The following is a 12,697-nucleotide window of genomic DNA, read 5'->3' on the forward strand; positions in this document are numbered from 1 at the left end:
TGGCATTTTCTACAGCCTCCCTCACCCTTTAATTTTTCCTCCTCCAGCCTCTTTCCCAGACTGTTTATTTCCTTCCTCTCATCTTCCCTTCATCTTCCTTTGGCTTCACTACCAAGTTCTCACTGCACTCCTATTTCTTTTTTCTTTTTCTCTTTTGTCCCTTTCACTTGCTGCCTACGCTTTCCGCCCATATTATTTTCGTTTTCGTTTTAGAACGACCTTGGCATACATATACATGTATATATAAAAATTGAACTCGCGTGATTCTCGAAATGCCCCCCTTCCCTCTGCGTAATTTTCACAGCCCATCGGCTCCACAAACTCACAGAGTAAAAAAAGACAACTTTCGGGCACCATCATGCGCCTTCATCCAGCCACATCAGCTTGGAAACCGCGCATTAAGTATGATATAAACGATTTATAACTAGGACAGTGCTTACGAATGCCCAAGCAGACGAGTCTGTTCCATATTGCGTTTGAGGCCAGCATTGCTGGGATCCGATGAAGTCATCGATAGCTAGCTAGTCAGAGGAGGAGCCCCAAAGGATCCAATTCCAGCGTGGGTGATTTATTGCCAATCGAGCTGTTCAGTTATCTGCATGCTTGTGTTGTATGTGGAGTGAGTGGTGTGAGGAGGGAGGCACATTTTTTAACTGTATTTCGGACGCGATGGGTTTCTTTTAATAATTTGTGGGTGATCTGAAGATCCTTTTCAATACTGCTTATACTGTTTTCCTTCTGCAAAGGCTTTTTTCTCCCTCGTCTTCGGAAGGAAGCCTCTGTTGATTTATGCCAAACGGTTATTATGCAGCCTAACGTCGTAGCTGCCCTTTTTCTTCCTTCGTGTATTTTGAATTGCGGTCGGAGGTCGGAATAACAGATCGGGCGCATCATGCGAAGCGTGGTATGGTGTTCGCCGAAAAACCACGCCCGGTGTTACGCCTTGTGGGGATTAAAATGAGGATAAGCGAGGGATGATGATGTCATTCATGCCTGCAGTGATCTCCATGACTTGTCGCGGTATCGGCCATCTTTCCAAGGTTCCCTCAACCTCACGCTTTGCCTTCAATAACTTTGGATATTCCGAGTAGTGTCTCTGAAGAAGCCGGGATTCAGGAACTGCCAAATGCATCGTACAGGGTAGTCTGCACTTGGAACTGATAAGGAAGGGCACCCGGAGCGACCAGCGCAAAGCATGTCGATCTATCTTCGCTCCTCAGCTATGTAGTTGACTCGCAACGAAAATCGATCCGCTGGCGACAGAGAGGAGCTTCGCCTGTTTGCTCAGCTGACGTTCTGCACAGAAAAGCGCATGGAATTTCCTGAAGGGTGTTTACTATATCTCCCCAGCACACAGTTCATACGCATGTTATCCCATACAGGCGTAGGCGCTTTCCACAAGAGATGAGGACCAAGATAGGATGCGCCAAGGCTGAAGAGCACCAAGCAAAATTGCGATTAGCAACGATAGCGCAGCGCTTCTGGTGATTGACGGCGCTAACTACTGCGGAGGCCACATTGTCTCCTCTGTAGTGACTTCTTCAACTGTGTGTTGTGAAATAGAGACAGATACTAGTAAATGACTATATAGAACATTTGTTCTGTCTTTCCAAGGTAACATCCATTGATGCGCAAGTCACTTGCAACATGTATAAATTCCAATGTTCATCTCATCGCTCATCGCCTGCGTGCGGAACTCTTTCCAACGGGCGACCCCATGATGCTAGCTAGTTGCAGGGAAAGTTGACGCCAACAGGAGAGTGTTCCTATTTTTAAATCACTTGCTCCCACTAGCGTTGATGTGGGGATAGAATACGAAGATTCGAAGAAGCTGAGAACAAGGAGGATTGAAAATCCTTGCTACGTACCTTTATACCGACTCCGTTGTTATATGACAATGGCTAGTTAGTTTTCCATTAATTACAAATGTACCACCTAAAATTTCCAAATATAATTGTATAGTTAACTAAAATATATGTCAGTGACTATAAATAATTTTATATGGGGAATGAATTACCTTTTAAATGTTCATGTTTTATTATCCAAAAAGATTCCTATAATTCTTAGTTCCTGAATGAAATATTTTGTAAGATAACTGCTAATATCATTTATTATTCGACTAGGATTCTACGCGCACACTGACATACGCAGCGTACAGTCCAGCAACTTCGGGCATCATCGAGCAAACAAAGCTGAACCTGTCAAAATGTCACGCTAACTCACTGCTGTGGAGTCGCTCACCCCGTCGTCGTGCGTGAGCCAGCAAAGCCTCCATTGCCTCACAGGGATTTGCCCAAGCGCCCACAGGTGACAGGGACCACAGCCCTGCTCCAGCCATGAGGCCAAGGCTCCGTAATGCGTCTTCCTCACCCTGGCGCCCATCACCAAGCGCATTTCAATTTCTTAGCCTGGCCTGTGAATTGCTGGGCCCGTTTTGGGTTTTGGGGCTAGCTGGCCCGTGGTGCTTTTGATGTCGCGGGAAACTGTTCGCTGTTTCGGCCTTCGCCCCCGTGTTGCCTAGCCACTGGAGCGGGTCCGTTGTGGATTTAGTTCATTTTGCTTGTTCTCCCAATGGAGAGATTCTTTGAGGACCGATCTGAGGTTTCTGACCTGGAAACCAAGGGCTGCGGAATGGGTGGAGTCCATGGACAGGGGAGACCACCTGGACATGCTCCGCCTATCTTCTGATATATATGAGCGGAGTGTCCGTCGTTTCTCACCCATGTTTTCATTTTCGTTGCTCCCCTCCTTCCCCCCTCCCCTCCTCTCTCTCTAGGGGTGTGTCCTTTCGTTCGAGAGGATTTCCCTTTTTGTTGATCCAAATAATATTCCTTTAGTTTTTTGTCGTCTTTCTTTATATTTCTTGTTGTGTATATTTATGAGACTCCTTTTCTTCAACAGTACGCGAACAACATACTCTTAAACGGCAATCCTCGTTTTCAGTGTGAGGATGAGGGCCCTGGGACATATCTTCACGTCCCTCTCTTTATTGGCAGTTGCATCTGTGGGATTTGGCCAACCATCCTCCGATGCAGTCACATTAGAGAAACGAGCAGTCGAGCCTTGCAAAAAAGTGGCCGACGCATATGACGAACAGTCTGCTGAGGATTCAGAGGGTGCAGCCTTCCTTCTATACGCTCTCCTAGTTGTCCTGTCTGGCTAATCACTTACTGACTGCTGTGCCATTCGTTAAGGACCATTCTTCGTGTCGGCACAGCTCGCACACGACTGCTTGGTTTCCATCCCCATCAACAGAGGTGATGCTCTTCGGTTAGTGGATGGCCTTACTTCATTCTGGAAATGGCAAAGCACGATAGACTTCCTCAAAGATCCGCCATCCGGCTATCTGCTACCGGCGTCAGACCTGGTTGGTGAGCTGGCAAAGATCCGTAGGAAGGTTTCTAAGGGCAAATACAAGAATGAATACGACTTCCAGAGCGACTTGTCTGCGCTGGCAAGGACTACGCATGATGGACACTTCAACTTACAACTCGATGCTGCAAACGTTTTCCGATTTCGCCGCAGCAGGGCGGGGCCAATTGTCTCGGTCTCGAAAGATGGAAAGAGTCTCCCGAAAATTTATTCTTTCTGTCAGTCAACCCATATATAACTATATTCTCTTCACAATCTTCGACATATATGATACTGATAGGCTAGTCTAGATGATCTCAACATCACCGATCCCAAATTTACTCCGTCTCCAATTGAAGAGATCGACGGCGAAGATGCTACTGAATGGCTGAGAAAATTATCATACGAGGGCTCAAACCAAGACCCAGACGCTCTCTACAATGATCTTTTCTGGTCCATCCCAACGGATGCCAATGGAGGCTATGGAGGTTTCTATGGCCAAATTGGCGTCTACACGGGGCCGTCTATCACCTTCAAATTCGAAAATGGCACTGTCAACAAATATGAGAACAGGGCCTCATTTAGTGCTCCGTTTACTGATGTCGTAGATGGAAAGAGCTTCTACGAGAAATTCTGCAGTTCTAAACTTGGATTGCCATTCAAAAAATCGAGGAGAGATGATATCTGGAAGGATGCCCCGATGAACCGGGAGGTAGCGCCTCGTGCTAGCGAAAACTCGCGACCCTTGTATCCCAATCCTGTTATCGATCAGGCAGGTGGCGATGTTGGGGGTTACTTCCTCGATGGCGACCACGGCGATGTCGCTGTTTTGTCTGCTTCTTCCTTCGAAGGTTCTGGGGCTCAAGGAAGTGTTTCTTTCCAGGAGACTATCGAAAAATTTCTGTCTGAATGCAAGAAAGCCGGAAAAAAGAAGTTGATTGTTGACGTTACTGGTAATGGAGGTGGAACGATTCTACTGGGCTATGATATGTTCAAGCAGGTTCGTAGCAATAATCTGGTGCTTGCGATACGTTCCATGTCAATAAACTCACGTGCCCTTTCTAGCTCATTCCAAATGGTAAAGTAGACGATGCGTTTAATATCCGCGCTCAAGAGCAGCTTGACATCATTGGAGAAAAGGTCCAAAATATGCTCAACGACGGGAAGGAAACCGCCGGCGACAGAAATGAGAGGGATGGCCTTTACGACCTTGATTCCTATGTTAATCTGGATAATAAGAAGTTCAAAAGCTGGGATGATTTCTATGGCCCGGTTCAGGTGGATGGATTCAAGTTTAGCCATCCAGCACGCTGGGATTTGAACAACGAAGACACTAGCCGACGAGGATCTGGAGGAATCGTCGTAACCGGGTATTTGAGCCGTGCCAACGCGTTCAATGAAGTTTTCAAACTGGATGACATAGTCCTCCTCACGGATGGCACTTGTGGATCTACCTGCGCCCTTTTCGCGAACCTCATGCAGAAGGCTGGTGTTCGAACCATTGCTGTGGGCGGACTTCCCCGTGAGGGACCCATGCAAGCTGTGGGTGGAGTCAAAGGCGCGCAAGTCCTCACCTACCAGCGAATATATGAGACAGCTTCAATGGTCTTCGATCTCTATGCTTCGCCCCAGGAAAAACGCAAATGGGCAGGTACTGATTTGGGCGATATCTATCGAACCGGAAAGTATATATTGGCTCGAACTGTTCGAGATGGCGAGGGCGCCCGTATTAATTACCGCAACGCTATTGACCCTAAAGACGAGAAACGGATCCCTCTCCAATTCGTCTACCTGGCCGCTGGTTGCCGCATCTGGCAGACGCGTGATATGGTCTTTGATATAACCAAATTGTGGATTGCTGCAGCAGATAGAGCGTTCGGTGGAGGAGCATGTATTCCTGGGTCGACTCCGCAACCCTCAAAACACAAAGGCGATGGCCGCCTCTTTCGCCCTTTCTCAACAGGATCTTAAGCTATCAACTTACCGCGTTGATTGGTAACTACCATGACTGGTTTGCCGTCTGTCTCCCCGGTCCTCTGTGTAATATATAGCACCACCTCTTCACGGCCTCTCCACATCTTCTACTCGCCACATCCGGGAGCACTGTCTAGAGATCTTTTTCGCTCTCTCATACTCGCTTTGTGAATAATGTTTTATTGCTTGAGAACCATAGAAGGTATTTTGCGTATGTATTATAACCCCCTAATGCGCATGTTTTTCATGTTTGTGAATACTTGAGCTTTTCAACTTTTGTTGTTTTTATAATAGCCCCCTGGCCCTCTAATATTAGAATAAAGAAATATTAGAATGTTTCAACTCTTCCTTTTCGCAAGTCGTGCAGCCTGGACACAGAATAAACAGAATGCAAGTGTATGTGTACACGTAAATATAAACTTAATATAGAGAAAGGGACATTCGCTTTCTTGCAGCCTCACCACATCTTGCTTTCTCAACCCAGCCGAGCAGCTTCCATGTTTCCTTTAAATCGTAATGTTGTATTTTAAGTGGATGTGCATGCTGCGCAGAGTTTCCCTCCCAGAAAACGAATGAGAGGAATTGAGAGAAGTGAAAATTAACGAATATCAAAGGCAGGTACAATGCCAGGCCATATATATTGGCAACCCTTACCACAATCATGGTCCCTTTTTGTGGCAGAACAGAAGTAGGGATTGCCAATACTTGGGGCCCAGCACAGTAAGTATTATATTTTCAATACTTTTTGGTGGTTATAATCTTTGCGTTCTCCTTCACGAGCACGTCTATTTCTTCTTCGTCGGGGCATATATTCAACCCACTCATCCATATCCCGACAGTCCAGCTGCAGATATTTACATCGATCTCGTGTTGGCGAAAGGAAGAATAGGCGAGCTTGAGAAAACGGGCCTGAGTGATGTTATGGCGTTGAGTGCTCTGACTAACAACTTTGCTGAGAAAAGATGAAGATTGCTTTTCAGATGTCGTATTGGTTCTTTGCTCTGGTATTCTTGTGTGTCGCCCTCTGATGCGCACCTAATTTACAAAAACAAAGCGCTTGTATACAAACTTCGAGGTTCAAGCATTCGGAAATATATCGGTCATGCTCAGGGCCTGTATGAGCGGGGATAATTAAATCCGATAGTGAAGTGTCAAACATGATGTAACATGGGACTTCATGCCACACCAAGTTGTACAGTACCACCACGCATTGTCGATTCATTTTATTCTTACAAGCTGACAATACCGGAAGCAAACGTGCCCTTTGTGTCCGCGCAAGAAACACGTCAATATCGTGGAAGCCATTCTGTCGTGCAAGACGAATATCCCGCCAGCTATTGGGAATGATGTCTTTCTTGTGTCTATCCCGGCCTGCGCGTCTCGATTGGGATAGACTGTACAGCTTCCCCCACTGCTGACGGAGCTCCAGCTGCCGCAGATACTCTGATTCTAACTACAAGTATGCTTTTATTTCTGTGGACGATGGTTGTGGGCCCGGCGCTCGCTTGGAGTATTGTTTGCTCCCTGCGTCCCTCTCCACAAACAAAATCTTGGAACAAAGCCAACAATGGAGGTTGGCGGTTAAATTCCAATCTATAGCAGTCCAGATTAAGCAGTGTTTAAGCAGATCAAACCGGCTGGAGCTGGGAAGCCAGAAGTTAACTCCGCACGGTTGCGACTTACTTCCTCATACTCAGAGATTGCAACGAGTTGATCGCCATGCAGGCAACCTGCCAGCGCCACTATGTTTTTGAATTATTCTTTTTACTCGACGTAGCTGCAAGACGCAGGATGCAGCCTACCCAAGTTTAGGAGCCCACTTTTGTTGTAGTCCAGCCCTTTGCTATCCCCTTCAGGAAAACTCAACAGGTCAAACTTGTCCATCCATTCTTACAGGTGTGCTACAAAGGAAGGCCTTTTGTGTGTCCTTTTGGCTTTGGTCATGAAGGGTGGTCCATTCAAATCTGCAATTTCTCCGTATCCCCAAATATTTGAGGTTGTTGTATTTCGGAGAATATTGTCCAAAAGGCCAAACAAGAATCTTTCCCTGTGGCCAAAAATGTATTTGAAAATGATTTTTCTATATTTCCTATTGAGAGAACTAACTTCAACATGGGATGATTCGCATTCGATGGCCGCAACTTTAGGAATCTTATTCCGCCGTGTGAATTCAGTTGGTTGAGGACTACAATTTGTGGTTAGGGAGGGATACAAGGCGTCAACTTTTTATTCGCATTGAACAGCATTCTGCCTTTCCGGCCTGTCATGTCAGTTGGCATCCCAAGCTGTGCAGTGATGATTGACGTGTTTCTCATCTTTTTTTCTGCCATCAATTTTAAGACTACCCCTTTCTTTCGTCTCCACATATGCGAATGCGAATCGAGGGCTCGGAAACTAATCCGTGCCATATTGTGCGACTCCAGTGTCTGACACGCCTTTTTGAGCTTGTACGCAACATGGATAATCCATGCGGTAACAATAGGCACACCTTGATGGTACGGGCCTCCCATAGACCCTCCTCCACGTTCGTTGCGGGATTCCTCAGGTATATGGCATCTGGCAGGTATGATCTCCACCACGGCCACTCCAGCTCAAAAAGGCCACAATGGCAAGACTTCAGGACCTGGATTACATCTGTCAGAAAAAATTGTGCCGTACATAGCCACTGCATAGTATGCAGTGGCATTATCTATATTCGTTTAACACTATCATGATACCTGCCAATTGATAGCCTTCATTTTCTTTTTCAAAATTCTAGCTGATGACTGACTAGGCCACCCAACAATATCCCATAGACCTGGGTTGTCGGTTACTGTGGCTGTTGACCCATAGCAATTATCCTTTGCTTTGTGGAACTAATTTTATTCCTGCTGGGATTCACACTCTGCGCCGCTTTTTGCGACAAAAGGATTACTTGACAGTTCATCTCTCATATTTTATAACCCCCCCGAAGGCTTATCACTATCTCATTTATGCTATTTTGTGTGGTCCTTAATTGCAATGTATTAGGGTTTACCAAATTTGCTGGATTTCAATATCTACGTTACTCATCGCCAACGTACTTCAGATTTTCTCATGATTTAAAGCAGAGAAAGGAACACCCATTTGCCATCAACCTCGTTTCCTTCAGAATGAAATTTGTTTCACTGAACCCCTAGCCTATGAGAGGGGATGGGTGCTAATCTCGTGTCAACAGTCGTATCGCCAGATTAGGTCGACTGTTACAGCACTTAGGATGTGATAAGGGCAACTTTTCTTAACGATCTTGATCGTTTAAAGTGGGCAGCTAACTTACACAGTTACAAAGGATTGACAAGACTATTCCTCCTGCTTATCCTTTTATGCATATGCACGATTCTCCTCTATTCTTCCTTATATCGGTGCTGGGCCAATGGATCAAAGTGAGGGATTTCACACTGGCCATGACATTTTGGAAAACTGAATGAAGGAATACACTGACCCTTCTATCTCAGGTCTTCATTCCAATGCACCCGATCTCGCTAGGAACTGGAATTTTGAGAGAGTTCAACCACTAGACGAGGAGGATACAATTGAAAGCAAAAGTCAGGGTCTGCCTAGAGAGAATTCCATTCAGCCTCTAAATTACCAGATGTCGCAGAACATGATCTTGGAAATGACGTCGACGCCACTCGAATACACTAATTTTGAGCCGTCAACGCACCTTGAATGTTTTCAGGCCCCGGCGGGTGGTACTGGAGTAGATCTGGACACATCCCATGCTTCTACTCATATTCTGGGCGGGTTAAGCCTAAACGGCGTTTTTGATTTAGACAACATCTCTCCTACCTCCTATCCGCTTGCGAACTCCGGGACTCCCCTACCTGGTATATCTCCTTCATCAGAGGGTGGTTGGAACCACGTTGGATATTCCAACGTAGAGTCCGTTACTCTCACGCAACGTAGCCCTTCGCGCTTTTTGAGCGTGCCTGCATTAGTTGCAAGAGACTTCCCGGCGGTAAATCATAGACACCCTCACCTGCGTGATCCAAAACTTTTGGCCGACCCATTTCAACAATGGAGATTGCAAAAATGGCGCAACCTCCAGGGTAACAAACCTCCGTACGGGGCTCAAAGGTTGCTACAGCTCGATCTCAGAGAGCCTAGAAAGAATCTGCAATCTCAGTCTTGTTACCTTTATGAACACCAAGGGCAGGCCTTACCGCCTGGTTCCGGATTCCGTGTGTCCGAACCGATGAAACAGCCAGACCTGGTATCACATCAATACCGAAATTGGATGTCACGTTCGACTATGGGAAACAACTTCAACAGCCCTGGTGTAGGCATCTTACCCGACCTAAAGATATTTCATAACATTGGTTTCAATATTAAGGAGAAGAATGACTCAAATTTTCTCCCAGAGACATTCTCCGAAAATGTTGCATACCAATACCCAACTGAGGAACCAACAGGCGACCCCAATGCTATAGATGCTTTAGTAGGTCACCTTGCCCGAACTAAAGACCGAGTACCTGATTTGTTGCTAATGGTACTCACTAGTAGAAATGTGTAACAACCCGACCGAACCCTGAAATCAGTCTTGGAGCCATTGACATGTCCTGCGCCTTTGTCATATGTCAAGTTACAGACCGTGGTTGTCCAATTATATATACTTCTGACGCATTTCGCCGATTGACTGGCTACTCACACGAGGAAACAATCGGACGTGACTGTCGTTTTCTTCAGGAACCAACTGGGTTCATCGGACATGGTTTAAAACGAAGATCCTCTGATGATAGGGTAATCCGCTACTTGAAACGCAAAGTAAACACTAGATCTGAGGCTCAAGGGTGTCTGGTCAACTACCGAAAAGGAGGACAACCCTTTCTAAATCTCCTTTCCGTAGTCCCTATCCAGTGGCTTTCGGACGAGTATAACTATTATGTTGGGTTTCAGGTAGATCTGGTAGATTCTCCACAGGTCGTCACTGGGAAAAACTTTGGTAAGTTTTCCCATTCCGATTTCTACATTTGCTGACCCCAAGCTACCAGATGGGTCGTATATAATTGACTACCGAAGAATGGAGCTTTCACCAAATATATACGACCAAGGAGTCTTAACCAGTTCGCAAAATAAATACTTATCCTTCGAATATCCAAATCGTGACATCGTCACTACTGCTAAAGCTAAGCACCTAAGACGTTTCTCTTTTGAAAACCCTTGGGAAAAAGCGCTTCTAGGAAGCTCGGAGTTCTTATTCCACATAATATCAGAAACTGGGGTATTTTTATACTTCACACCGTCAGCGTCCACGATTCTGGAATACGAATCTAAAGAACTGAATGGATCAACTCTATCCTCAATCTGTCATCCTAGTGATATAGTTACTGTGATAAGGGAGCTTAGGAGCTGTGAGCCAGGTTCAGTCGTGAATCTCCTCTATCGCATTCGAAGAAAGAAAAGCGGCTACACATGGTTCGAAAGTCTGGGTTCCGTATACATTGAGTCTCCGCAAAAACAGAAATATATAGCTTTTCTCGGAAAACTGGTGGTGGTCTTTGCCATCTCCCGCGATGAGTTGATGAAGAATAGTGGCATGAACGAGGGCGAGATTTTGGCGAAGATCTCACCTTCGGGAATTCTACTTTTTGTTTCGTCCAGCGGAAGCGCTTTTCTGGATAGGCCGTCTGAAGAGTTAGTGGGAGAGAAGCTCCAGAATCTGCTTAGCGGCGAGTCACGAGCAGAATTTGAGAATGCATTGGGCATTGCGCGGAGTGGGAAACAAGTCGCTTGTAAACATGGATTACAGCATCGTCGAGGTCATTTACTACAAGTACAAAGCACCATATACCCAGGTGGAGGACCTGACGCAGCTTTGAAGCCTACATTTCTGATTTTACAGATTCGGCTCCTGAAGTTAGGGAGAACAATATTTGGTTTCCGGGCGAATACGGTCACTGCGAGGACACGAAGGAAGGACACCAGTGCCCTAATGATTCGCCAGCCGGTCTCATCAGATCTATATTCGCGTCCATCTTCAGATTTAGCCGACCACAGCCGCAGCAATCAAAATAGCATGTCCTCCTCGTCCTCCTCCTTTATTACAAGGCAGCAAACTGCCACGCGAGCATTACTTAAGCCGAACCCGACCCATATCACAACATTCAATACACATTCCTCTGATCCTTCCCGGTTCGGCAGCCGGCAGGAACAAGAGTGGGTGGAAAAAGAAATTAGAGAAAGCTGCAACATCTTCGAAGAACTGAACCCGACCCGCGCCACAAACTGGCAGACGGAGCTAGATCATTTGAGAAAACGCAACAGGTTGCTTGTCGAGGAGTTGCATTATTTAACCGCATTGAAAAGGAAGCGAAAGCGGAAAAGGGATGTTGAGGTGCCTGAGAAAGACTGCTCGCAGTGCCATACGAAGACGACACCGGAGTGGAGGAGGGGTCCCAGTGGGAGCCGGGATTTGTGTAATAGCTGTGGATTGAGGTGGGCTAAGCAAGTGAGTACATATGTCGTTATATGCAGTTTCGTTGTGTGTCGGCTCTGTCTTGCATGATTTGCACCATAGGCTATCATGCGCATAATGAAGACTAACAGCTAATATTTTCATTTAAGAACGGCCGAATAACCGCATTGCCCCGTAAAACTGCCTTCGAGTGACGAACCGGGACAGGACGTAGGAAACTGTCCTCTGAGAGCTCACAGACGCGTTTTTTTTTCGATACAACTCACGGTGACAACGATGGCTATGGCTCATGAATCGGGGATAGCAGGGGTCTGTTCAATTCTGCTATCTGGTTTTCTAGGCTCCATTTTAATGATAATGATAAATCTCAATATGTTTTGGGGCGATTATGAGATATGATTAATGTGCAACGATTTGCATATGGAGGGGATATGGGTCAAAGGGACCAATATAATATAAATTAAATGATTGAAATGAAGGTAGTTGTCTGTTTACCTAGACATCCCACAGCTTCTGTTGTCAACAAACAAACCGGAAATATTCTACGTCTGGACCATTACGGGGTGCAAGAGGCAAACTGGACCTGGACATTGATCCCTTTTTGGGAATACCTGATATGTAAAGGTTACTCGGAGCTGGGGGAGCATACAAGAGTAGCATAGGTCGTATGGACCGTAATTCCCCAAAATGATCACTGATGGTAGGATGGTCAAATCCTCTCAGCTCAGATAGATAATTAGAAGGGTGCGGGAGAGGGATTCCGTATGCCAGTTGAGGAATGTATTTGACATGTCAGGATCATTGTCATAGTTTTCTGACGAGTGTTTCAGATCAAGCTGTCCACTGATTTAACTACGGTGTTAGGTAAGATGCTAGCCAGTGTAATCGTGTTGAATTGAGTCGACGAGTAAAAGCAAATAGCCTTTCGCAAGATAGGTA

The 12,697-nt window shown here is 46.0% G+C and overlaps 3 protein-coding genes across 3 annotated transcripts; 2 read left to right on the plus strand and 1 right to left on the minus strand.

Moving 5' to 3' along the window:
* Nucleotides 1-2,950: 2,950 nt before the first annotated feature.
* HCBG_03123 (uncharacterized protein) lies at nt 2,951-5,322 on the plus strand (the record flags this gene model as incomplete). The annotated part of the gene is made up of 4 exons (XM_045430172.1): nt 2,951-3,116; nt 3,195-3,590; nt 3,663-4,351; nt 4,417-5,322. 4 exons carry the CDS (start codon nt 2,951-2,953, stop codon nt 5,320-5,322), a joined length of 2,157 nt encoding a protein of 718 aa, XP_045288315.1.
* A 1,364-nt stretch (nt 5,323-6,686) lies between these two features.
* HCBG_03124 (uncharacterized protein) lies at nt 6,687-8,402 on the minus strand (the record flags this gene model as incomplete). Its single annotated transcript, XM_045430173.1, has 5 exons — nt 6,687-6,918; nt 7,009-7,067; nt 7,432-7,510; nt 7,671-7,948; nt 8,388-8,402. 5 exons carry the CDS (start codon nt 8,400-8,402, stop codon nt 6,687-6,689), a joined length of 663 nt encoding a protein of 220 aa, XP_045288316.1.
* A 314-nt stretch (nt 8,403-8,716) lies between these two features.
* HCBG_03125 (uncharacterized protein) lies at nt 8,717-12,251 on the plus strand (the record flags this gene model as incomplete). The annotated part of the gene is made up of 5 exons (XM_045430174.1): nt 8,717-8,726; nt 8,799-9,781; nt 9,847-10,285; nt 10,335-11,791; nt 11,908-12,251. The coding sequence occupies 5 exons, from the start codon at nt 8,717-8,719 to the stop codon at nt 11,950-11,952; spliced, it is 2,934 nt and encodes a 977-aa protein (XP_045288317.1).
* Between the last annotated feature and the right edge of the window lie 446 nt (nt 12,252-12,697).

Source organism: Histoplasma capsulatum, assembly GCF_000150115.1.
Source record: "Histoplasma capsulatum G186AR genomic scaffold supercont2.4, whole genome shotgun sequence".
In the NCBI taxonomy this organism is placed as follows: domain Eukaryota; kingdom Fungi; phylum Ascomycota; class Eurotiomycetes; order Onygenales; family Ajellomycetaceae; genus Histoplasma; species Histoplasma capsulatum.